This window comes from Lagopus muta, chromosome 17 (genome assembly GCF_023343835.1).
Source record: "Lagopus muta isolate bLagMut1 chromosome 17, bLagMut1 primary, whole genome shotgun sequence".
Lineage (NCBI taxonomy): Eukaryota > Metazoa > Chordata > Aves > Galliformes > Phasianidae > Lagopus > Lagopus muta.
The window spans coordinates 12,631,120-12,655,061 of record NC_064449.1 but is presented as its reverse complement, the minus strand read 5'-3'; the positions used below and the strand labels follow the sequence as shown (position 1 = coordinate 12,655,061).

Below are 23,942 nucleotides of genomic sequence, written 5' to 3'. Positions count from 1 at the left end.
ATGTCTGCCAGGCAGCACTGAGTCACTCTGCTGGCGCTGCCTTTGTCTCGCTGAAGCAAAGCAACAAACTGCTGTCTGCAAACAGAACCCCCCAGAGCTCATTGCAGTCAGATCTTACTGTAGAATACTCCTATAAGCCAATCCAGTGAGGTTTTCCTAACACTGCCCTGAGTCTGAAGGAAGACACGTTTGACCTTCTCTGGAAAAAAGAGTGCTTTAAAGTAATTTTGCTCCTCCAGAGCCAGTTCACCTCAAACAACAATAAAGGCAAAGAAAGAAGGCCCAAAGTCAAAAGTATACAACAAACTGTTAGAGACAGGATACCAAGTCCTCTATTTTACAGCTCTCAATCCAGGAATTTTCATGGAAACAACCACCTGGTCATACACTTTTCTCTGCTATTGGCTGTGACTTGTTTCTGCCACCACAGAAACAGAGAGGAGAATTGTTAAAGACATAGCCAAGTGCTATTATATCCTGTACACCTTGTGGTATTCCTTCCTCAGATACCAACAACTGGAACAGAGAAGAGAACTACTGCAGATGAAAGCAACATTCATAGTTTTTTGTTTATTTAAAACAGTGATTGCAGAAATAATATTCTGGATTCTGGAAAGCCCATAAACAAAGACCATGCTTGATCAGCTCCTACTTATCCCTTCTTTGACCATACTGACCCCCATCATTGGCACAACTTGCAAGCACACCATGGTTTTAAAGACCAGAAGTGACCAATAGTTTTCTATTACATATCCTTGAAACAGAAAATTTCTTCACCTCATTAAACAAACAGCACTACCATCAGAACCATTACAACTCAAACCACTAGAAGTTTCCTCATGCATTATTAATCCACATCACTTGGAGTTTTATGGTACATTAATAAACGTTATTTCTTCTCAGGTTCTCTTAGGCATAAAAAAAAAAGATCTTATGCATAACAGACTTCAATGAGAAACAATCATATTGAATGCTTGTGAGTCAATGTTTCACTAGCTTTCATGTGTGTGCAGCAGGAACCTCTGTGACAATGAGAAAGATGATACTCTTCTGAAACAACTTGTGTTACCACCACTTGAACACACATGCAGTTACCAACATTGTCTCTATTAACAGCCCATTAGAAATCCTTGTTAAAAAGATTTTGAAGTCTTGATTAAAACCACAGCAAACAGGGAAAAAAAAACAGCAGCACCTCTCCTCGACTCACCAAGCAACACAGGAGAACATGTAACTGAATAAACAAATTCTGACACATAACAGGTAGACAAGATTTACTTTTCACTGACTGCATTTCAAATTCATATGAATACTTAAAAGGCTGACATTGTCTATATTAAGCAAGAAAGAAAACTGATGGTTTCTGCTACCTTTCTGAAAGATCTAAAAGGCTCCAGACTGAAAGACCTAGACTGACATAGGCATGCTAACAATTTTACGGCATTTTAATAGTAAAACATGAGTCAGGATCTATCCTTACCTTTGGAAATATACCCACAGAAAACATGCAGTATAGAAAAACAAGAAAGCTATACTAGCAAAACAAAACAACAACAACAACAAAAAAAACCACACAACTCTTTGAAAGCTTGTTGAAGTAAAAAAAATATATATATATTTATATATATATATATATGTAAAAGAATTTTAAAAACTCCAGGTCCATTAAACTGGTACATCTGCAGGTTGCTATGAAAGTACTGATTCACTCTGCAAAACATAACCTAATTGCACACCCATGTTACAAAGCAACTCTCCTATTGTTAATCATTTCTCAGCTTTACGTTCCTTAACATTTTATCACATATTCAAGATGACCCAATTTGACTTTGTGGGAATAAATGAGAGTGAAGCACTCTTGGCGTACACTGTAAAACAAAAGGAGAAATGTATTCAGACTGGAAACAGTGATGAGCGAAACTACACAGAACACAGAGGATGAAGAAGTATGGGAAGCATACTTCTACAGATAAGAAATATATTTTATTATAAAGGTTTATGCACACTTTCCAAACTGTTACAGAAACCTGTTACATACAATGCTACTTGTTCTAAGATTCACCTCCATTTTTTTCCTCAATGAAAATCAGCGTTGTACAACGCCTTTTAATCACACTAACAGTTTCCCAATTCTAAGTTCCAGCCTGCCAATTAAAATATCACAAACAAGCAGAAATTTTAACCATGCAGAAGCTTAAGAACAGCATTGCCTAAACATATCGTATGTTCAAATACAAAAGTTATTTGAATTTCCTTGTCAGTTTTACAGTTGAAGGAACTGAAGAAAATTCAGTTTCACACCTTACAGCCACTACCATCTTTCCTGTATCGCCTTCATAATTAGTATTCATTTGAATAGACTTTATCTACCTAGATTTTTTTTTTTTTTTAATGCAATGAAACAACTTAAGAACATTTTCTTCTGTTACACTACAATCTAATTGTATAGTTCTCTAAAAAGACTAAAAAGAAGGGTGGGAAATAGAAGTTTTGTAAAACACCACAACTTAATTTAGACAGAAAGAAACAGAACTTACCCCAGTGATGAATTCCTCCTCAGTTTCTAGGGCTGGCTTATTTGGCTCAACAGAGCAGACAGCAGCAGCTATAAAAGAATTCTGCTTCCAAAAGTAGCTCTTGGACATTCTTCTTTCCTTTTCCTTTTCCTTGCTTTTATACCAAAAGAACCCAGAAACACTTGAAAATGTGAGGGAACAAAGGATATCAGTAAGTGCCAGCTCAGAATGAGCAACTGAACACAGGTTGGAATTTTATGCCAAGATAAGCACGTGCCCTTACAGTTATTTGATGAGAGCTCCGTTTCCACCTAGGTCACAAGACATTAAAATGGCTGCAGTGCAGTGCTTGTGAATTGTTTGTCATCTGATGCCAGACCCATAGTTGCAAAGTTCATCATTGTGGGGAAAATCTCCCCTAACATCTGAGAAATCACAAAAGCCTGCTTTCTCAAAAAAAAGAAAGAAAAAAAGCATGTGTGTAAAACACATTATGTAGATCCTTAGGCAAATTACTCTTTAGCAGTATCCCAAGCCTATCACAATCCATTTTGCATGATAGCATTCAAACTCAGAAAAGCCAGGGGAGTTTGTGATTGGAGATTTGGTACAATGAGTTTTTTTTTAAACTTGGATGAACACTACATCTTTGTAAACTGTTTAATTCTTCCACTTAGACCACTAAATGATGGGCAAGAATTTGTTGCATATTTTAGCTACAGCCACACAGTAACAGTTGAGAGTATGCTTCTGGATTCTGGATGCTTTTTAGAACGGAACACATTCCAGAACTTATAAAAGCCATTATACGCATCAAAATCTTAAGATACCAGGAGACCAATTGAAGCAGAACTATTTAAGAGAGCTGACTGCCTTACCTTGTTTGTGAACCCAGTCATTCCTGTAGTTAAATTTCCAGACTAAAGCAATTAAAGATTCTCAGGCTAGTTCAGTTCTCTACAGGTCATGTGCTGTTCTAGTATTTAATCTAGCAGTTTACTGTATTCCAACATGAGCTTGTAATTGTTACTATAAAGTTGCACTAAATTTTCAATTTGAGGAGAAGGAAACTTCCACAGTCATACTAATTTTAGAGTTTCTCTTTAATTCCAGCTGCCTTACCCAAACCGCTGTTGACCCACAAGAAACCAATTACAGAGTATAAGCGCTGTTTGTCTGGAAAGTAGCACTCTATCCAGCTAGCTCCTGCTAGGACTAAGACTAGATGAAGCGCAGATTTACTTGAAATCATTAGCTGCTCATTATTGCAAGCTTAGCCATTAAGTGCTGACCAGCACAAAACGAAAGCATTACATAAGCACTAGGAGCATTCTGGCCTTCATTAGAAAGGTAGGTACCACATCTCTTTGCCATTGTTATCACACAGTACAGCAAGCAAGAGACAACATAATTGTTAGAATTGTGCCAACACTGTCTACAGCTACTGATTTTAAAACTTTCCAGGCTGGATGGGGTTTTGAGCAATCTAGTATAGTGGGAGGTGCTCCTGTCTATAGCAGTGGGTTGCAACTAGATAATCTTAGAGATTCCCTTAAATCAAACTACTCCAGGATTCTATGATTAATTCTGTACTTGTTGGCATTTAAAGACAATTTGCCCCATTCAAGTAGAACATGATATGAAAGGTATAGCTCACTGCTATTGCTGCTAAATTAATGCATTTCATTGGAGAAAGCCTAGAAGACTAACAGTAGCACCTCCTCTGGCATGGGACTACGCTTATGATTTTCCAGACCAATGAATGAAGCTACATAAGCGTGACTGCCTCCTGCAGCATTACCTCTGCACATGACAAAGTGTGCTGATGTGCCTGGTGAAGAGACTGCTACTCCCTTTTAAATCACTTGCTGAGCCCTCTATATTATGTGCTTTGGTATAAGTTTCCCTTTTTGCTGCCTGGCATCCTTATTGATCAGTTTAAGATACCTGATGTGGCAGATTAGTAATAATAACCAGACCCCATCCCCAGGACATGAAGACTAGAGCCACACAATAGGTACTGCAGATTTACATTTATAGTTAGACTTTTATAATAATTAAGATTAGCACAAGATTCATAACCATAAATTATACATTGTTATCTAAGTACATAAAATGTTAATGATACAGGTATTTGAAGAGCGGCACAAAACAGTAATACAGCCTCATAGGCATTCTCAAAAGAAAGAGGTGGGTGGTAGACACCATTGATGCTACTGCAGCACAGCAGAACTGAATCTCTGAATCTTGTTGATTCAGGTAGAGCTGACTGCCCATCAGACGAGGTCAGAACATAGTGTGGCAGGAAGCCAATGCCAGAACCAACTAAACGTGCAAATAAAAAGACAGGATCATTTCCCTACTACCTCATTATTTTAATAATATATCTCCCTTCCTAGTTCTGATACTGTGCTCTTGCACCTCAACAACTTTGGCAGGCCATATGCACTCCCACATTCACTTGCCACACACAGATGAAGTTTTCTTTAGTACTATTAAATGTCAACAAGTAACATGGTCCCGCACTTGTTAAACAAAAAGGATCTGGGAAATATTTGCTCTCTGCCACAAGAAGATTTATTTTCTTTGAGTTTCAGATCTACTCCAGAAAATATAGAACAGACTCAAACAGCATCAAACTCCAACAGCACTAATGTCCAGAAAAGGAAACTTCCCCATTATTCCTCTAAACATTCAGAGCATAAGTATTAGAAAGCCCTTTTTTTCCCCCCCCACACACAGGACTGCAAACAAAATGGGGTAGTTGGATGAATTCGTTAAGGAGATGCTTCACTGAATTGTTAACAACTCTGCTACTTCAGCAGCTTCAGCTAAAGCTTTTTAACAACTTGGTACCATACAATTTCCCAGCTACCTTTAATGGGCTTCGCAAAAGAAAGAAAAATATGCTCTCTTCTCCCTGGCCTCAAGCAGTTATTGCTATATGGGTTAGTGAAGCAGTGCCTTAACTTCAGACAAGAATCTCACAATGTCATTAACAAAAGCTGCCTTTCAGAGGCTGAAATGTAATCGGACAGTAATCAATAAATAACAGTAACAGGCATCCTGTTGAAGTCTCCTCACTGAGCAGGGCAGCTAGTGTGTTAAGACAACAGAAAGTCATCTGTGCCTTTAGGACCATCGTACACTCCTTAGAGAAGTTAAAAAGGGAAGTGAAGAAAGAAGAGACAGTGAAGGTCTGTCTGTCAGAGAACTAGTTACATATTGAAACCATAAACAGGTGGCTGGGTGAATCCTGGTGCTGTGTATCCATATGGAAAGTTTGTCTGGGGAGGTACTGCACTGGGGCCTGCTGTTAACATCAACTGCTGGCCTGGAAAAGCATGAGAAAAAAAAAAAAGTGTTAGTTTACATACCCAAGCTTTCCTAATACTAGCTGTACTATGGGACAAGATTATTAGACTTTTCGCTAAAAATTGGCCACAGTGCAAGCACACATTAGCAAGTTACACTATTACTCAACATGCAGCAGAGCGGGCATTTAGGCCATCTGCTCTTGCTACCAGAAAACTAAAAGCAAGACAGGACTCAGATGAAAGAGGAATATCAACTGCTTTTGAGGGTACAATAATGATGGCTTGTTTTGAAGAGACCATATTAAAAGCCAAACTGATACTTTAAACACCATGCATGGTCAGAACTGAATAGTAAAGCAATTCAAGCAATTAGTTCAGTCTGTTAGGTCTCAATCCAGAGAGTGCTACAAAAGATCTGAACACACCTCAACAGATTTGTCTTCATAACTAAGAGCACACATGCTTCATGCATATGTTAGATTTAAAGTTCATGTTCATATCAGACAGTGAACCATTCACATCCTTCCCTTACCAGCCACTTCTAGATGCTTGTTAGCAGAATGCCTCTTCAGAAGGGCTTCTAAAATAGCAGCACACTTGAGGACAGCTACATTTTTTTTTGGCTGCTTTTGTCTCAAAATGAATGAAATAGAAAGCCAGTCTGTCTTTCAGCTTGGAAGAGCAGAAAGCAGACACATTCCTCTTTGACAGGAACAGTAGGAGGAATTACCATGCTTTATAAGTTATTTCTGGAGTTGGGCACACCTTGGTATCCCCTCTCCTGTTACTATACTGAAAGCCTATTCCTAAGCTAGTGTTGTCAGCCATGTAAGAGAAGTAGGTCTTCAGCTGCACTTTAAGAGTGAGACGTCCCTTCCACTGGCACAGCTTTTCTAGCAGAGACAATGACTTTGCTAGCTTCTGGAAACCAGTGTACTTTGGAGGTAAGTCACTTAAGTTACCTCCACAGAGAGACCAGGGTGACAAAAGGTTCTCAAAGCCAAGTATCTCACGTACCAAATACTATTGGAGTAGGTTCAGTTACTTGCTCCTCTTCTTTCCTTAGACTTTCAGAAGCATCAAGATTATCCACCTACATTGAAGTGAACAGGAGATGTATGAAGGACTTGTCTAGGAACTGTACCATCACATGAGAGTTTTCATGTCTGGTACTGTAGGTATCAAGGAATCCTTTCATTATTAATGTAGGTTGGAGACTGTGGCTGGGTACACACAATCGTGCAGACTGATTCCACATATTGTAAACCTGCCCTCCCAGTTTGCTTTAAGTTTACTGCAATTGCTGTCACGGGTAGCTGAGAAAAACCACCATTACCTCCAAAAGTGCATGGTTTTTCATGGCGCTGTTCTATTCACTGTTAACTCAGTGACCTAGAAAACAAGCCAACAGATTGTAGTTCCAAGGATCATCTCAAACGGGCCTAATCTACAGTTACCTATTAACCTGCAAGCCCTCTTTGTTTCAAAAAGAGCACCAAGATATGTGCAAATATTCCAGATCCATTAATATCTTATCTACAACTAGAAATCTGCGTTACAGTGTACTGGTTTAACTGCATTAATATTTACATAGACTCTTCTTGGAAGAAACTTTAGAGCTGTGTGTTCTAGTAGTACCATCTTCTATATAGAACCCATCTGTGAGAAACAAAGCTGTTAATGACAAAGTCTTTTGCCAAATGTTACAGTAGCACAGGAAACCTGAACACAGCTTTAAACTGGGAAAAGAATGAAACGGTGGGCAGAAAAGGCAACAGTACCTTCCTTCAGGTTTAAAAAGTTGCATATTCCATAGGCAAACCACTGAGAATGAAAGCTGCAAAGCCACAAAATCATACAAATTCATACCCAGATGCAGGCAGTACTAATATCCTGAAAAAACATTTCAGTTGCTCAGTACTTTTTTTTGGCCTCCTTTCCCACTAAAAGAATCACATCCAGTATGACAAGTGCTGCAAAAGGTGTTTCTAATATACTTCAAAGAGGTTACCTAGTTCTTAACAGTTCCCTGAATTTTTGAAGCTTGCTCGTCAAAAACTTAAGCAGCCATAGGCCTTTAACTCATTCAACTTTGTCTTAGTTTCAGCTGGGATGCAATTGATTTCTTCAGAGTTTCTGGTATGATGCTATGTTTTGGTTCTAGGAGAAAAACTGTTGAAAACACACTGATGTTTACAGTTGACTGCTATACAGTGCTGTTTAGAGCTAAGGCCACTTTCAGTGAAAGGCCTAAGGAGCTCAGAGAGAACAGGATTAGGACAGCTGACTTAAACCAGCCAAAGGGATATTCCAAACCATATGACATTAAGAGTTTTGAAGGGGATAGGAGTTTATCTGGCACTCTTCTGCTGCTCAAGGGGATTGCAGGGCATTAGTCAGGGGATGGTGAGCAATTTCTTGTGCACCACTTGATATATACCTATACATATACACACACACAGCTGTAACTATTTTCCTTCTCCCTATCTTAGTAAATAGTTTTAACCCACTAATTCTACTTTGTTGTTGGTTTGGAGTTGCCATTTGTTTCTTGGTGGGTTTTTTTTTTTATTAAAAAAAAAAAAAAAAACTGTCCTTCATCCCAGTGGGAGTAGGGAGAGTGAGCAAATGACTGTAGTGCTCAGCCATCTGCAGGGTCAAATCACAAATTTACAGCTGTCAACCTAACAGTTCTTTAGAATGACATTAAACATTAGCATTATGAATACTATCCCTATTAATATGGGCCAAAGTAATTAAGGTCTACCATTTTCAAATGAGGTGCATTGTTGTACTTATGACCATTAATTCCCACTCTCCTGAATTAGTCTTTACTCTTTACAGCCCCAAAAGCACTAAGGACCTTGGAACAGAAGTTCAGTTACTCCCTCTGCTGGAAAAATCTGCAAGCGTGCTGAAAGCAGACATCTTGAAGAATGGACAAAAGCAGCAGAGGCTAAACATCTTTCTGGTTTGCTGCCTCAAAGTGAAGTTATTCAAGAGGTTTCCAAATGAATGCTATCATACTGTGTGTGCCTAGTTTCTTCTGGGGCACAGGCTAGCCTATGCTTTCAAATCTTTCTCTTATGCATTAAACCAAAGCTTATGCATTAAACCAAAGGTAAGTTCCAGAAAACATATACACTCCGCTGATAAACTAACAATTTGTTTTGGGCTTTTAAAGTTAGACATGTGACAAAATTTTAGACATACCACATTCAAGACCCATTCTCTAGTGCTATGACTTAGTTAATTCAAACTAAATTAGTTCCAGTGTAAACCGTTTTCACCACGCACATTTTCCTTCTGGCAAGTTACCCAGTGTTTAGTAAGTAACCGCTTGTAAATCCAACCAGCAATTTAAAAACCATGATCTTAACCTAAACCTTATATGGAAGAATACAAGTGGACTTCTGTGGCAAGTTTTCCTTCAGTAGAATATGAGGATGAAGAGTTTAAGATCGGTGCAAATCTTTTACTGATGCTTTAGGTTACTAGTCAAGCTCACAGTGCCTGGAAAGCTACAAACCCTAGAAATTTATATTTTAACAAGCAATTTGCACTTAGAATACATCATATTATGTATTAACTTCTTTCATCTTACGAATATCATCCTCCCTGCCACAAGGTATTTGTGATACAATAATCAGGAGTCCCAATAGTCAAGTCCTCAATCACTTGCTTCCATTTCTCATGAAAAAAGGGCAGAGACTGGTTGGATTTTCAAGTCATTTATGATCAGTCATCCTCGTAGCATTAGAAATGAACAGAAAATGAGTTAGAGCTAAATGACACTGCTCTTCTGGCAGAAGCTACAGCTAGATTCTTGTAAGAGAATCCTAGGATATTGAGAAACGCAAATGAACACAAAGTTTGAAATCAGAGTGTCACCTTATAGAACAGCTCATCAACCTGCAAGAAAATTCAGAGGGGAATTCTTAACATGACTGATTAGAGGCAATTTGAAGAAATCACTTCTAGATTACTGATTTCAACAAAATTCTTAATTCTGATGATCTAAGCAACCCTAGAGCCTTTTAAGGAAGAATCTTAGTTCAATATGCTAGAGCTGTTTGAGACAAGCATTCCTAGACTGCACATGATCAGAATCTCTCCTCTCAATTCAGGACTAACTACTGGTATCAAACTGGTATTGTACAGATTATGCACTGAAATTCTGTTTTCAATGAAAATTCACTTTCAGCAGTCTACCGTTATGGCTGGTGTACTGTTAGTCACACAGAAGCTATGCTTTCTGTAACAAGAAAACTGAGTGCTTTCACAGTTACATCAAGCAAAAAGTGATAATAGTTCTCTCTAGCAAATTTGTAGTTTAATCAACTACGGAGACATTCTAAAAAGTAGATCATTGCTTATGTACCCTGTTGAAAGCAGAAGTTAACTACATCTCTTTCAAGTGCCAAGCTGCCTATTAAGAAGTGTAGCTATTTAGCCTGAAGTGACTGAACTCAGAGAAATTCCCAGAGGATTTAGCGTGAGGAATAATAACGCTCCAAGTACAATGCAGAGAGCTTTACTCAGTTTGCATAAAACTAATTGTACAGCGAACTACAAGTTACAGTTTCTCAGCCTATGCAATACTCACTTTGGTGAGGTATTCTCTCATGACTTGGATGAAATAAGGCATTGCAAAGTCCATGATATTATGCCTCCATGCCAATTCAAGGACTACATCTGGGTGCAGCAAGTCGTAACACGTGAAAAGGCAGGCTGCAAAACATTCCTGCTTGCCTTCTTCCAGAAACCACTGAAGCAGCTTTTCTGCAAGTTCTATATCTTTGGATTCTGCAGCATACTGCATTGCATCCTGCAGAAAAGGACAACAGTTAAGCTTGACCCTTGCCTGTCAGCTTCTTGCTCTCCACCTTACGTACATGCTACTACTAGCTAGATGAGTGGGGTATTAGGCAAAAAATGAAGTTAGTCTTATATATCAACACTGTTGTGTAGGAGCTAAGTCACAACATAAGTGCTCAATTAAGTCCTCTTATTTTGAGTGAAAACTGTACAGATGCTATTGGTAGATATGAGTGATCTGAATACAGGATAACTTTATCAAATTAGATTTAAGATAGATTTATTTGAAATTACAAGCTATTCTATTCTAAGATTCTTTCCTTAAATTCCAAGCAAAGACCTAAGATTTAGTAGAACAATCCAAAGATATGAAGAGAACAGAATTCACTCAATTTCCTGAAGAGCTATGCTTTGAGATCAGACTTTTCACAGTTAGGAAGAAAGGCTGCATTAGCTCACCTTATACAGATGGTCTTTCTTGCATAGCTCCACACTCTGCTTCCAGCGGTTGTTACCCTTATACAAGTATGCTGCAATACGCCTAAATTCAATGAGCTCATGCTTTTCCAGACGCTGAGCCAAAGCTATATTATCGAAGTTGTCATAGGCATCAATGGAAGCTCTCAAACCCTGTTTGAGATAGAATTGTTACCCATGCTTCCAGATGGTAGTAGATGAGCACTACAGAAGAGAAGCATCCAAACATAGCTCACAAGTGCTTAGGTTTTTCCAGCTGGATGTTGATGATATGGCTGGCTACAGCTTTTTTGCCATGCACATTTCAGGCTTTTGTCTTGACGGTTGTCTCTGATATAACTGATATCTGCTTCATTTTCAGGTTATCACATTATGACAAGCCCCACCCATGCCCCCAAATGGTCTGATTCTACAACCCCATTACTGCTGTACTGCATAAGATCCCTTCTGCTCAAGGGAAACATGCTTTGTCAGCTTGGAAACAATCAAACTATGTCTTCATCTTTTTTGAAGAACAAGATGCGCACCACAGAAGTACAGGTATCTTTTGTGAGGCTTACCTGATAGTCCTCCTCCTGTGTTAGAAGGTTGTTTAGAGCTTCATTAACTCCTTTATTATTGTGGTTCTGCACTGAACGCAAATAAGGCTTTACTAGTAGCAGCTGATTAACCTGGAGTTGAGATAATTTAATACACAATTAAACCAGGAGTATTGAGTGTCACAACAAACTCCCATTCATTATTACAAAAGTTTATGCCTACTTTCAGGATCCTTCAGAACTGCCAACACGTCATTTTGAGTTGCCAGAAATAAAATCAAATGGCCTCTTAGGCCAGTTATGCTAACTCTTCTAGTGCTTCCCATATCAAACTAGGATTGGACTGCTTCTCAGTCCTTCATGCTGGAGATAAAACCACCTGACAGATACCAGCTCCTTCTTCCCCAGACAGAGGTTGGACTTTCTGTTTATCCAGTACCTCCCAAACTAACCTTCGAGAAAAAATTGACTGTCCTGGTGTGATCCAGTCGTGGAGATAATACAAGCAGAAGATCATTGATCAGCAGAGGTTTGTAGTCTAAGTAGAACTGCAAGGCTTTGTAATACAGCTCCACATTCGCCACCTGTGTGGTTACACACTAGTTAGTACTTCAAATGCAAGTGAATTTAAGTGATCCAAAATAAGCAACTTAACTCAGTACAAAGTTTACGTGATTCTTAAAGGAGTAAGTTTCCTTCTACAAGCCAGAAGCTTTACACTTGCTTTCAGAATTCTTGTTCAATTCTATGAGTGCTCTTTGTGTCATCTGCTTCCAGATGAAGTCACAACCTACCAGGAGTAGTCCAAACCAATACAAACGCATCTACTGTTAAGAGATCCTGGTATCAGCATCCCAGTAGACTTGGAGGTAATGTGGGTATGTGTTGAACCCCTAAAGACTGTGGTTTTAACCACTCAGTTTTATATATAGATAAATATAGTTTTGGGTTTTTTTGTTTTGCCTTGAAACCTGTAAAGCCAGTAAGAATAGGTACACAATCTGGAATGTTATCTGAACTATTCATCATCCCACTATTCTCCACTACATTCGTAGGACTGGTCACCCCAGTTCTCCCACAGCTGGAAACATTTGCAAAAGTCTCTCAAGAACTGTTACACCCTCTAAGACAGTGGTCATGTTACAGAAACTACAGAGGTCATACCTCCTGCCTGTGATCTATGATCCTGAACAGACCCTGAAAACACTGTCCTGTCTGATGCTACTCAACAGGATGTGAGGCACAACAGAAAACAAAGGATACAAGCTTCCATTAACGTGTATTTATAAAAAATTTGTAAGTTTTGTTTTAACTACAGCAAGAAAAAGTAGCTTAAGCAAGTCTTTCTAAATGGGGATTCTGTTGTACATTTTTGCCACAGTTCTGAAATAATCTTTCAGTACCTTCATAGAATCATAGAATTAATTCACTTAACTAGTCATTCCAGACTGTCTCAGCTGAAAACAGAACACTTACCTTGGCAATGATGTCTTTAAACTGTCCTTCCTTCCAGGCATCGGTAGGATGATTCATCATAGTAATTATTGCATTGTCATACTCCTCATATTTGTCATAGAGGAATACAAGCTCTGCCCAGAGATGAGCCTGTTCTGCAGCTCTGAGCACCTGATAGAAGAAGAAAATAGTCAATCCAATTTACTGACATCTTCCTTTCTTCACTTGCATTCACTGATATCTTCCTAACTTTGCTTGCAATGTAGTTGTCGAATACCTTTGGAATATTAACTCTAGACCAGAAGAGCTCCAGATGTTCCCTCATTTTCTGGGGCTTAAATTTGGAGTATAAGATGGCGAGTTCAGTAAACATTCCCATGTGAGCACGCTCTAGGCCCAAAGCAGCTTCCAGAAGGGCAATCAATTCTTCAAAGTAGCCACGATCCTGGATATTAAGAAAATAACAGTTAATTGCAAATTTATGGCCAACTACTACTTAAAGCTCAATTCAATAAACTCTCCTTCCCAAATGAGTTTTCTAAGACACTACTCCAGTGAGGCAATGGAACGGTAAGAGATAGGAAACTGAAAAATACCATCCTTACATTTACTATAAAAAAAATTGCACGCAACTATTGCAAAATAGAAAAACGTATTTAATTCACTTCTTTAGTCATTAAAGATCAGTCTCAGTCTCACAGGGTGTCAAGTTTTAGCAGTAACTATTTTATCAGCAGATATAACCAAGCAGTATAAATTTTCTAGGGCATAAACAGTGACCTAACCTGATAATAACTAATCAGCTCTTCAAGTTCATCAGCATGGATGACTATGTGCAAGCCACATATCTGTGCCAAGCGGAATTCTCCTCCATCCACACAGGCAAAACATACCTGCAATGAGAGGTAACAAATGGTGAGTGCACAGCAGAATACTGCAATGCTTACGTCAATTCCTCATATCAAAGAACAAAGTTGATTAACAAAGCTTTACCAAACTCAAGGTTTACTCCAGTTCCAAACAGGTATTACTATAATTGTTCTATAATTAAAGTCTGTGCCATTCATTTCATACTGTTATAAAAATCCAGCTTTATAATTTTGGGGAGGTTATTACAGTTGATAGATACAGACATGCTCTGTAGCTAGAAACAGTTAGCAAGCAGAGATCACTGTAGATGGGCATGAATCAACCATTAAGTCCCACATTACTGACAGAGAAAAGGAGTCCAGTTATGCTCAAAAGCAATACCAGAACACATTCTATAAACAAAAAACAAGTTTTAAATTACCTCCTTCCAAGTCCTTGTGCTGTTGGCTTTGCGGCCACTGTCCACTGCTGCCTGATATTCTCCAAGGTGCACCAAGGTAGATGCCAAGCGAGCAAAGTTAGATACATTGTTATAAAGTAGTTTTGCTGCTTCATACATATCCTCTTCATAACAACGATCACCAACCTGGATTGGAAGTCCAAAGTAAGCAGGGGTAACAGCAAGAATCAAGTCAGCTAAGCAGCAAGTCAGATGTGGGAACAGTGATCAAGGCATACCTGCTGTATATGGGCATTATTAGGGCCGCTAATAAATTCCTCCAGTTCTGAGAGACGATTAGTTTTCGCAAAGGCAAAAATAAGTTCTGTCTCTACATAAGACTCTCTAGCCTTCTTCCTGGCCATCTGCAAGAACTTGACTAGGTCCTCCCAGTTATCTTAAAAAAAGAAGAAATATTTAATGCCCTCTATTTAGTTATTCTGTATCGCTCCCCTTGCCCATGTTAGGAACAGTTTCTACTAGAATACCCCGTGATACCGATACTAAACCATTCACACTTGAGATAAGGTATTCCCCACTAAACAAGGGGCATTTTCACATAGCCATCAAATTCTGCCATACAGCTAAATCAGTACACTATACTTGGCTGTAATTAGGCCATAACTGTCTAAATTATCTCTACATAAAAGGTCTCTCTTCGATGTAGCAGTACAGACAAGCTTTTTGACAGGAATCTCACTAATCCATAGATTAGCTGATCCAATTTACTCTGAAACATATCTTGCAAATTTCAAGAACCCTTACCGTTTAAGATAGATGAAATAACCCAATTCATATCTGAGCATCCTTAAGTTTGAGGATGATTTGGCTTACCGTTTCTATTAGCTGCTTGAACAACCTCCATGTAGGCAGATGGATCATCTGCCTTTATGTAAGAGTCAATGGCTTCTTTTACCAAGTCTTTCTGCAACTGTGCTCTGGCTAGCTGGCTCCATACTGATGGTTCATTACATCTCTCTGCAAATTCATAAGCACGGTCTAAATTCCCAATGTGCTCAATCAGCACCTGTTTGAAGTCAAAGTTGCGAGTTAAAAGAAAAATTAAAAAAAAAAAAAAAGATCAAAGCCTTAAGTTGTCCTTCTTCAAGTATACAGGTTGTTTTAAGCAAGCAATGCAAAACTAACTGCCTTCAGAAAAAGTTATTTCTATCCAGTAAAGTAGAGGCAGCAAGAATAAAACTCCAGCTGCTATAATTTCTCTTCTGCCTTGAAATCAGCATGCTGTCCTGAAGCATAATAACACCTGATACTATTCAATCCTCCTATCCCCTTCAGGTGCAAGGTTCTGAGGTAGCCACTCAGAATCAAACACAGCACACATGCAAGCAAGTAGCACAACACACAGATATTCTTAGTTTTAACAGATATGCATCTGAAGTTGTTACTTTGAATTTGTTCTGTTATTCTTCACACATATTCCCACTTCTCCATACAATTTGATATCATACAGGAACCATACTGTTACATCTCAGAGATTTAAGTTACAGCTGCTCTGAGAGAATCAATAATATACTTCTTCCCATGCTTTCTATTACTAGCATTCTATACCTTTGTGAAGGAACCACACCTCACCTGAACTGCTGAAGTATTAACATCAAATTTCCTGAATATAGCAAAGGCTTCTTCATACAGCTCATTACTGATGGCAATGTTTGCAATATCTGGAGCATCATAGTTATCCAGTCGATTAATGTACTCCATTACACGAGTGCGGTCGGCTTTAATGGCAGTCAGGATCAGCAGATTCTGGAGATTCCTTTGGTTAACAAAAGGCATAGGCAATGCAAAACAACACCTACTTAAGTGACACGTATCGTACATGCAACAAAAGCTACATACAGCTGCTTGCTGTTGATAGCAACAACCTTTCATCCCCAGATTGATGAGTATTGATATTTGCCTTGCAAAAGAAATGGCTTGCCAGTGTTGGTGCTGTTCTCTTTCAATAGGTCATTGCAAATTGAATAGCATGAACGAGCTTTATATTAAAAACACATAACACCTCCAATTCTGCTTTTTCACCTGACAATTCACATTTAGGAGTGTTTAGGTCTTAGATCCAAGGAACCCACAAATAAAGGATTTGGATTCTAGATGTGGATTACCTCACAACCTAAACAGACATACCAAATGTGCTAAATTTTGGGGGGGAAATGCTCTCTTCTTACCTGTGTTCGCTGAATACAGAATTATCCAAGACAATTTTTTCCAGTAACTCAATTAATTCATTTGGAAGGTCTGCAGTCATGAAAGCTTTCACAGTGACAGAAACCTCCTCTGGATCCTGTGTCTCTGATAAAGCTGTTTGGACAACCTGGATTTGAAGGTGGGAGAGGAGTATAAGTCTTTCCAAAATGAGATTTCAGTGAGCAACAATATAAGGTTTCAGAACTGTTGTCCTCAGCAAGAAAGAGCTGCTTCTGAAGTGGATATGGCTACTAAAATCACACTTTCAGAGTGCATAGCAAATGAACTAGAGGCACATCACTCCATAGGAAAGAGCAATGTTTTACTAAGTTGTCTGACCATGAAATTCTGAGCTAATACCTGATGCTCAAACTCTTAAGCTTCCGCACAACTGAGACGAGGCCTCAGGGGGCCTTGTGGGAGAAGCCTGTTACTTTAACGTTCCATAGTGGGTCTGAGTAATTCTTATACTGAAATAGCTTGTCTTTTGCAACGTACTTGGTCAATAAGCTGTCGCCTGAATGGGTTGTTTTCTTCTAGAACATTTGCCCAGAGATCAGGGTCCTTCCTGCGTACTAGATAGCGAGCCTCACTCTTAAATAGTGAGTTCTCATTGCATACCTGAAGGAGAAGATGCAAATATTAGAATTAATATTGAGGGTAAGTATCACATGACAAGGTTAACTAGCTATGAGTCAAACATTCTAAAAGACTGACTAAAACTAGTTGCTGACCAATGCTAATGTCACAATGTTCTTACCCAACCTTTGATCTGGAAGGCTCATGGAGAAGGTCTCCAGAAGAATTCCTATAGCTTCTCTTGATTTTGCCCGACACACAAATACTGTGACAGTGGTTTCACAGTAACTATTTGCTTCTGTTTGAAGTGAAGACCTGCAGAAGCCTGAAGAACTTACATTTTAAATCTAAAAAGGGTGTCACTTAATTGGGGAATGTTAATAGTGAATTGAGGAATGGTGCTTGTGTTTAAAGCCAGAAATAGGTTACATATTTGGTGTCATTAATTTTACTTTAGAAATGTTCAGAGTAGCAAGTGGCTACGTTCCCCGTGTTAAAATGCAAACAAATGTGAGATTTCCTACAGAAGTGCAACAAGCAGCTATAAATCATGACCCTATTGGTGCCACTAGTTTATATTTCCAGCTGGAAGAGTAGAAATCTGAAGGACCAGACACTTTCTTCTACCAACAGATCATATTTTGTTAGTACCAGAATTAGCTCTTGAAAGTACTTTGCTGTAAGAAAATTAGTGGTAGCTCTCTTTTATTTTTCAATATACATTTATGAGTTGCCTAGTTACAGAAGTTGAGCCCATTCCCAGGAAAGAACAATGTTTTTTAAGTATAGTTCTTACAGAAGGAAGAGTTTTCATACATATCCAGAAAGTTAAAACTTACCCCAGCAATATCTCCTATCAAAACAATTGAGAGCCACCTTCATATCCTGAAGTAAGAAACGAGCTGAATACAGCTAGCTACACATTTTAACTTTACAACTACAGAGAAGGTATCACTTCAAACATAGTTGCTTCAGACAGGGAAGCTCTCCCTTTTGAGAGGAAAAACTAGATAATACCACCATTCTAACTGCCACAGTGCCAGTCCTGTCAGGAAATAACATTTACTTCCTTTTTTAAACAGGGTAAAAACAAATTAGTTCTTACCCCTACTCAGCTGGCAATCTTTGCATGTACTGTCATAGAAGTACAGGTAGGAGAATGCTTTCTTTCACAGCAGTCACTAGCATTGCAGTCTGACATTAAACTCTAATGCTCAGTATGAGACACTACGTGTCCGGAGAACCATACAAAATTTCACTTTCCCCTGAACTTCCAAGGGAATTTTGAGGAATGAATAAGTTTTAGACAGGAGAGGAATGCTATCTGAATTGATCCTTGCAGTTCAACTACCAACATTTATTTTTTTCTTGTTCTAGCTGTCAGAGCATCTCTCTTGTTCTAGCATCAGAGCAGCTCTCAGAGGGTCAATCACGACAAAGGAAAACCTTCTAGTTTCAAACTGAAGTTTCAGGGAAACTCTTCCTCCTCCTGTAGCGTTACATTAGGTTGCAACTTGTCCTTTCTGCTGATCAAGTACTCAAGGCTCAAAACAAAAGAACAAAAAACACTGAAGTTAACAAAGATTTAACAGTTGCCATACTTATCAGCTGAGTCCAGAAAACTTGACCTAATTTTGAGCAGCCTGTGGATGAAAAACATGAATGGCACCTTAAATCTGCAATTACATAATTTTAGTTGGGACGCAGAGCATTATAGTTCCTTGTTATGATAAATGTTACTGTCTCCATGCAGAAGATTCATGTCTACCTCAAATCCTTAGTGAGACTGCAAGACAGGATTCTGCAAATGTTGGACAAATTGCTAACTCAGCTTTCACCTCAGGCAGCAAGTACATTCTTTAACATGTTTATAAATGCAGTTTTGCTAACCTTTATGAGTTCCAGATCACACTGGCCCCTCTCATATGCAACGCAGGCCAGATGAGGGTCTCTCTTTTCACAGTATTTGCCAACTACACGACTGTCATAGTATGGATTCTCACGAAGGAACCGCTCTGGATTATTATTACTGTCAATGTAGATTTTGGCCAATGCATTATGAGTCGCAGGTTCTTCACAGCCTTCATGAATCCTTGATTCAAGCCATGGCAACAGCAATTTAAGCCTTTGAAGAAGCAAACATTTGAGCTTTGTAAGTTGGGCTAAGGAAGCCTGACAGGTATCAACAAATATCTGGCCATATCTGACCTTCAGTTAAATGTAAGAGAAGCCTGCAGGTTCCATTAAGTATTATCATCTTTCTTTTCAACTTCTGTTCTATTACATGGCTCTTAACACTTGAAATCATTTTTTTCATTTTAGAGGTAACTGCAAACTAATTACACAAGGTGCTATGTGCCAAAAATGATACCATGAAGACAATTTTATCTAGATTTACCCCAAAGGCACATCTCATGGATGGCAAATTTAGAGTTCAAACGCTGTATTATTCATCATGCAGTGCTGTTGGGCATTCCTATATTGTTCAAACAACCAGGAGACTTGATAGAAAATCTAAGCTGTTGCTCTATAAGACACAAAAGCAATTTAATATTGTATCATTCAAAAAAGCTGCATCCAACTTGGGTATATATCAGGGTCAGGAAAGCCTGTGAATGGTGTTTACAGGTGTATCTTCATTACCGATTTCTTTTTTCCACTTCAGCCACCAGCTCATCTGTTGAGAACTGGCCTCTAACCACCATGATCAAATTCTTAATGACATCTTCAGAACAATCCACATCAAGAAGCCCTCCAACTACTGCTGGTATGCGGCTGGGGTTCACCTGGAATAAGCCACCACTATTAAAATCAGTTATTAGTGCTATTAATAACCCATCCCCTATCTTCCACACAAAGTTCTAGTTAAAAGTTTAAACTATGCTTTAAGAGCAGTGTATTTTGAGTTACTGATGCATTTTTACGTGAATTCTAGGAAAAACTCTGCTTGTAGGTTTGTGATAGACAAGAGCTCAGTAAAAGGCATCTGCATAAGTGCGAGCATGAAATACACAGTTAGATCTACTTTAATTTTGGGTTTGTTTAGCTTGGAAAAAAGAAGGTAATGGGGAGATAATAAGGAGACCACATTGCATCCTTTCAGTACCTGAAGGGAGATTACAAGCAGGAGAGGGACAGACTTTTTACTCAGTCTGATATTATAGGACAAAGGGGAATGGCTTTAAACTAATTGGAAAACTGAGGTTAGACATGAGAAAGACTTTTTTTATTCAGTGGATGTTGAGGTGCTGAAACAGGTTGCCCAGTGAAGCTATGGATGTCCCACTTCTGGAGGCACTCAAGGCCATATTGGATGGAATCCTGGACAGTCTGATCTAGTGGGTAGCAATCCTGCTGACAGTTGGGATTAGGTGATCTTTTACAGTTCCCTCCAACCTAAGCCGCTCTAAGATTCCATGATTAACAAACCAAAAAGTTAAATTTCTTAGAAGGAAGGAAAGAGCAACACCTTAAAAGTGCATTTGCCTTACCTTCTGCACATAGATCTCTATATACTTCTGCAGACTATTGCGATATAAGTAGAGCACCAGGTCATGAACAAAGTCGAATCGATCACAGACAATGATCAGAGGAAGCTGGTCTGTTAGCTTTGCCTCCTATATTGTGTGGGAAAAAAAAAATGTGAGATAGCATTCACCGTTTGTTAAAGTATTTTCAAAGTAGTATAGCATAATTGAGTTGTTTCACAGCTAGAAATCACAAAACATTCAAGTTTAAGACTGCTGAGCAAACAATTAACTTCAAAAGCAAGTTAGCCATTATGAAAATCATATGGTCAGTCTAGCAATTGAGTTTTAAATTTAAGCTCTTGAAGTTGCACATTAGGCCTACATCCCTAGCTTCAGCAGAACTATCTATTCACATATCCATTCAGAAGGCGATTATTGGGCAACAACTTAGTGCAAAAATCAAATGGCATTAAAATCCCACTTTACCAGTCACAAAGTATGCAAAACATTCTGACAGTTGACTCCAGTTTTGCCAAGCTTTGTCTAATCAATACCGTTGCTAAAGTTTCAGCTGAATACTTCAACATATTACTTCCTTCTGCCAACACTGACCCACCTACTGTTAAGTGAAGATAGCTTGTACCCCATTCGATCTCTGTACCAGTATGATACCAATTTGATAGCTTGTACCAGTTGAAGGAGGAGAGCAGTGGGATTGGGATGCTTTCTGTCCACTCTGTCACATCTCCAAGCTGCTCAGACACTGGAGTGTGTCCAGACTAACAAGCAAAAGGCATGAAGGCTGGTATGTGACAGTCCAGCTGTTTAAATGGACATGTTTTGGATCATGCCAATTCAACACCATGAAAGCGACTTATGAACAATATGTGGACATGAGGGAAGGCTGATGGTTGGACTAGATGATCTTTCCAGTCTTTTCCAACTTTACTAATTCTATGACCTATGGGTTAATTTTTTACAGGAACTGTGGCTTTTTCAGAGATTGCCAAGAAGCAACTACTGCATGCCTGGAAAAGGACTGGATTCCTATTCCACTTACATAGTTGACTATTTATAGCCATGTCAGTTAAAACTTGAGTTGGTATTATCCTCCCTTTAAAAGGCTGAAGTTCTGCTACTCTACAGAGATTGATTTGCTGGACAGAGAATTTACCTTCAGGAAGTTCTTCACCCGTTCTGGGTTATAGCAGTTACTTTCACGGCAGATTCTTTCTACTTCCTTTATCTGACCAGTTTTGCAAGCTGCCTGGATATATTTGAAGTGAACATCTGGATCCTGGCTGAAGTTTACAATGGAACCCAAGAAATAGAACAGTCCTAGAAAGAATTACGTTTTTAACCCAGTTAGAAGGACAAGTCAAGTAAGAACAGACTTATGAACTTCATTTTATAATTTAGTTCAACATTGCTAAGAGCAGTTTTCATTTAACTACAGAAAAACCAGTTTTGGTTTTTTTTCCTCCTTTCCAGATTTTTCTTTCTCTTTGAGAGAGAGCAAAAAGACTTTCTAGAACAAGAGTTATCCCAAGAATGCACTTAAATAAATGCATGCTAGGATCCAGCCAAGTGAAAGTACCTTTCCCATAAAAGCTGATGCCCTTTGTATCTGCTCTTCCTTTTAATACTGTACCTTCATAGCTTTTGAAAGATTCAAAAAGCTCCACAAGAGACTGGGTGCCAAGCTGCTCATGATACTTAGAAGCAACCTGTACACAGAGTTGTAAGTTTTGCCTAATGTTGGCTGACAGCATAGCACGCAAGCACTCTACAGAGTCTTCAACAGAGAGAGAGCCAAAGAAATTCACAAGCCACTGCGAAGAGAAAGAAGCTTCACTCAGTAAATTATAGAGGATTCAACCAATTTTTTTAAATGTGACAAATAGCTAGAGTTTCTACCCAGCTACTGTAGGTAAATCTTTCACACATTAAGACCAAAGACTGGAAATGAAACAGACTGACTTTTTTTTTTTTTTAATAAACACAACTAAAGCAAAAACACAGCTTGGAAGATTTGAAACGCCCACCGAGGAAACTGAGGGCAAACTTAAGCCATCAAAAATATAGACTGAGGTTTAATAATTAACTGAATAAATGTTATTGAGTCACAGTTACACATACTGCTTGGGTACCTACAAAACATCTTAAAGCTGCTGCAGGAATTTTAGCAGCTACTGGAGTGCTAAGCAGTGGTCACTTCAAGTACAGAACCTCAGGCTTTCATTTGCACAGACTTACCTCAGGATTCAAGAGATGCGTATGAACAACAGCACGTTTAATATCATAGAGATCAGTGTAGTGTTCCAAAGCTCGCTGGAGCAAGCCTGCCTTTTCACATAACTGGGCAATATGAGCACGATCATAGTGTGTAAACATTTGGTTTCCAAGGATGGCATCTGCAACCTACGAGATTAGATTTTGTATGCAGACTGTTAGAAAACGACAACAGCTCAGACTAAAAGTTGTTGAAAAGACATAGCAGTGATTGACTCATAGTCTTTCATGTTGGTAAACTATATATAGACATCAGATTGTTGTAAGAAGTGCAGATGCAGAATATCAGCACAAGCCTTCCAATTTTTCTCCTTCATTTTTTGGAGGAACTAGGCTAAGAGTCTTACCTGTGGGGCATGAATCAAATTCATTTCCAGCAGACGAGTCTGAAGGTGGCCTTCTGCTGGACGGTTATTTTTCAAAGCATCCAATAGAAAGGATGTGCACTGCTGAACAAGACTGTTCTCCATGAATACATCCACAATCTGTTGAGAATCATCAAGTTGAAAATATATATTTATATATAGAAAAGGGAGTCTATATATATATATAATATATATATATGTACACATTTATATTTTTATCTGTACACACCTAACAGCCTGTCTAGAAAGACAGCTCACTCCAGCACTTAATGTGCTATATTTACTTTTTTTATCATAAGATGATAAAGATGACAAAAATTTCACACTTCCTTTTTCTCTAGAACTTGAGGTGTACACTACTTTGACCTATTATGCTAGACTTTGCCACCAACTATTTAGTTCTAACAAAGCAAGCAAAGCCCATCCCTTCTTTTCTGATAGGAAAGTTTCTGCAAGAAAAGTTAACACTTTTTCTAAATACTTCACTTATTTAATAAAGTAAGTTGTTGTCTAATGATTTAATCACAAGTGGCCTCTGTGAGCAAGTGCTCATTTTAGTGCTCATTTATCTTCCTATAAATTCTCTGCTACCATAAG

The 23,942-nt window shown here is 38.6% G+C and overlaps 1 protein-coding gene across 9 annotated transcripts in view; it reads right to left on the bottom strand.

Annotated features, from left to right (window-relative positions):
- Nucleotides 1-23,942, bottom strand: part of LOC125701542 (clathrin heavy chain 1-like) — a 50,694-nt gene that overhangs the window by 6,139 nt on the left and 20,613 nt on the right. For 4 of the 9 annotated variants that reach the window (XM_048963707.1, XM_048963702.1, XM_048963705.1 and 1 more), the window contains 24 exons: nucleotides 23,328-23,465; nucleotides 22,945-23,109; nucleotides 22,340-22,520; nucleotides 21,863-22,026; nucleotides 20,710-20,835; nucleotides 19,862-20,004; nucleotides 19,109-19,343; nucleotides 17,138-17,260; nucleotides 16,621-16,766; nucleotides 16,025-16,208; nucleotides 15,266-15,458; nucleotides 14,671-14,828; nucleotides 14,414-14,578; nucleotides 13,908-14,015; nucleotides 13,400-13,567; nucleotides 13,144-13,293; nucleotides 12,120-12,251; nucleotides 11,689-11,799; nucleotides 11,111-11,281; nucleotides 10,440-10,661; nucleotides 9,725-9,745; nucleotides 6,851-6,926; nucleotides 2,538-5,850; nucleotides 53-1,868 (listed from right to left, as the gene is read on the bottom strand). In XM_048963707.1, coding sequence (XP_048819664.1) covers nucleotides 5,735-5,850; nucleotides 6,851-6,926; nucleotides 9,725-9,745; nucleotides 10,440-10,661; nucleotides 11,111-11,281; nucleotides 11,689-11,799; nucleotides 12,120-12,251; nucleotides 13,144-13,293; nucleotides 13,400-13,567; nucleotides 13,908-14,015; nucleotides 14,414-14,578; nucleotides 14,671-14,828; nucleotides 15,266-15,458; nucleotides 16,025-16,208; nucleotides 16,621-16,766; nucleotides 17,138-17,260; nucleotides 19,109-19,343; nucleotides 19,862-20,004; nucleotides 20,710-20,835; nucleotides 21,863-22,026; nucleotides 22,340-22,520; nucleotides 22,945-23,109; nucleotides 23,328-23,465 — 3,396 coding nt within the window. In that variant the 3' untranslated portion in view covers nucleotides 53-1,868; nucleotides 2,538-5,734. Of the gene's footprint in view, nucleotides 1-52; nucleotides 1,869-2,537; nucleotides 5,851-6,850; nucleotides 6,927-7,169; nucleotides 7,226-9,724; nucleotides 9,746-10,439; nucleotides 10,662-11,110; nucleotides 11,282-11,688; nucleotides 11,800-12,119; nucleotides 12,252-13,143; nucleotides 13,294-13,399; nucleotides 13,568-13,907; nucleotides 14,016-14,413; nucleotides 14,579-14,670; nucleotides 14,829-15,265; nucleotides 15,459-16,024; nucleotides 16,209-16,620; nucleotides 16,767-17,137; nucleotides 17,261-19,108; nucleotides 19,344-19,861; nucleotides 20,005-20,709; nucleotides 20,836-21,862; nucleotides 22,027-22,339; nucleotides 22,521-22,944; nucleotides 23,110-23,327; nucleotides 23,466-23,942 lie in introns of those variants that run through there. The other 5 variants (XM_048963704.1, XM_048963703.1, XM_048963706.1 and 2 more) reach the window with 5 other exon arrangements.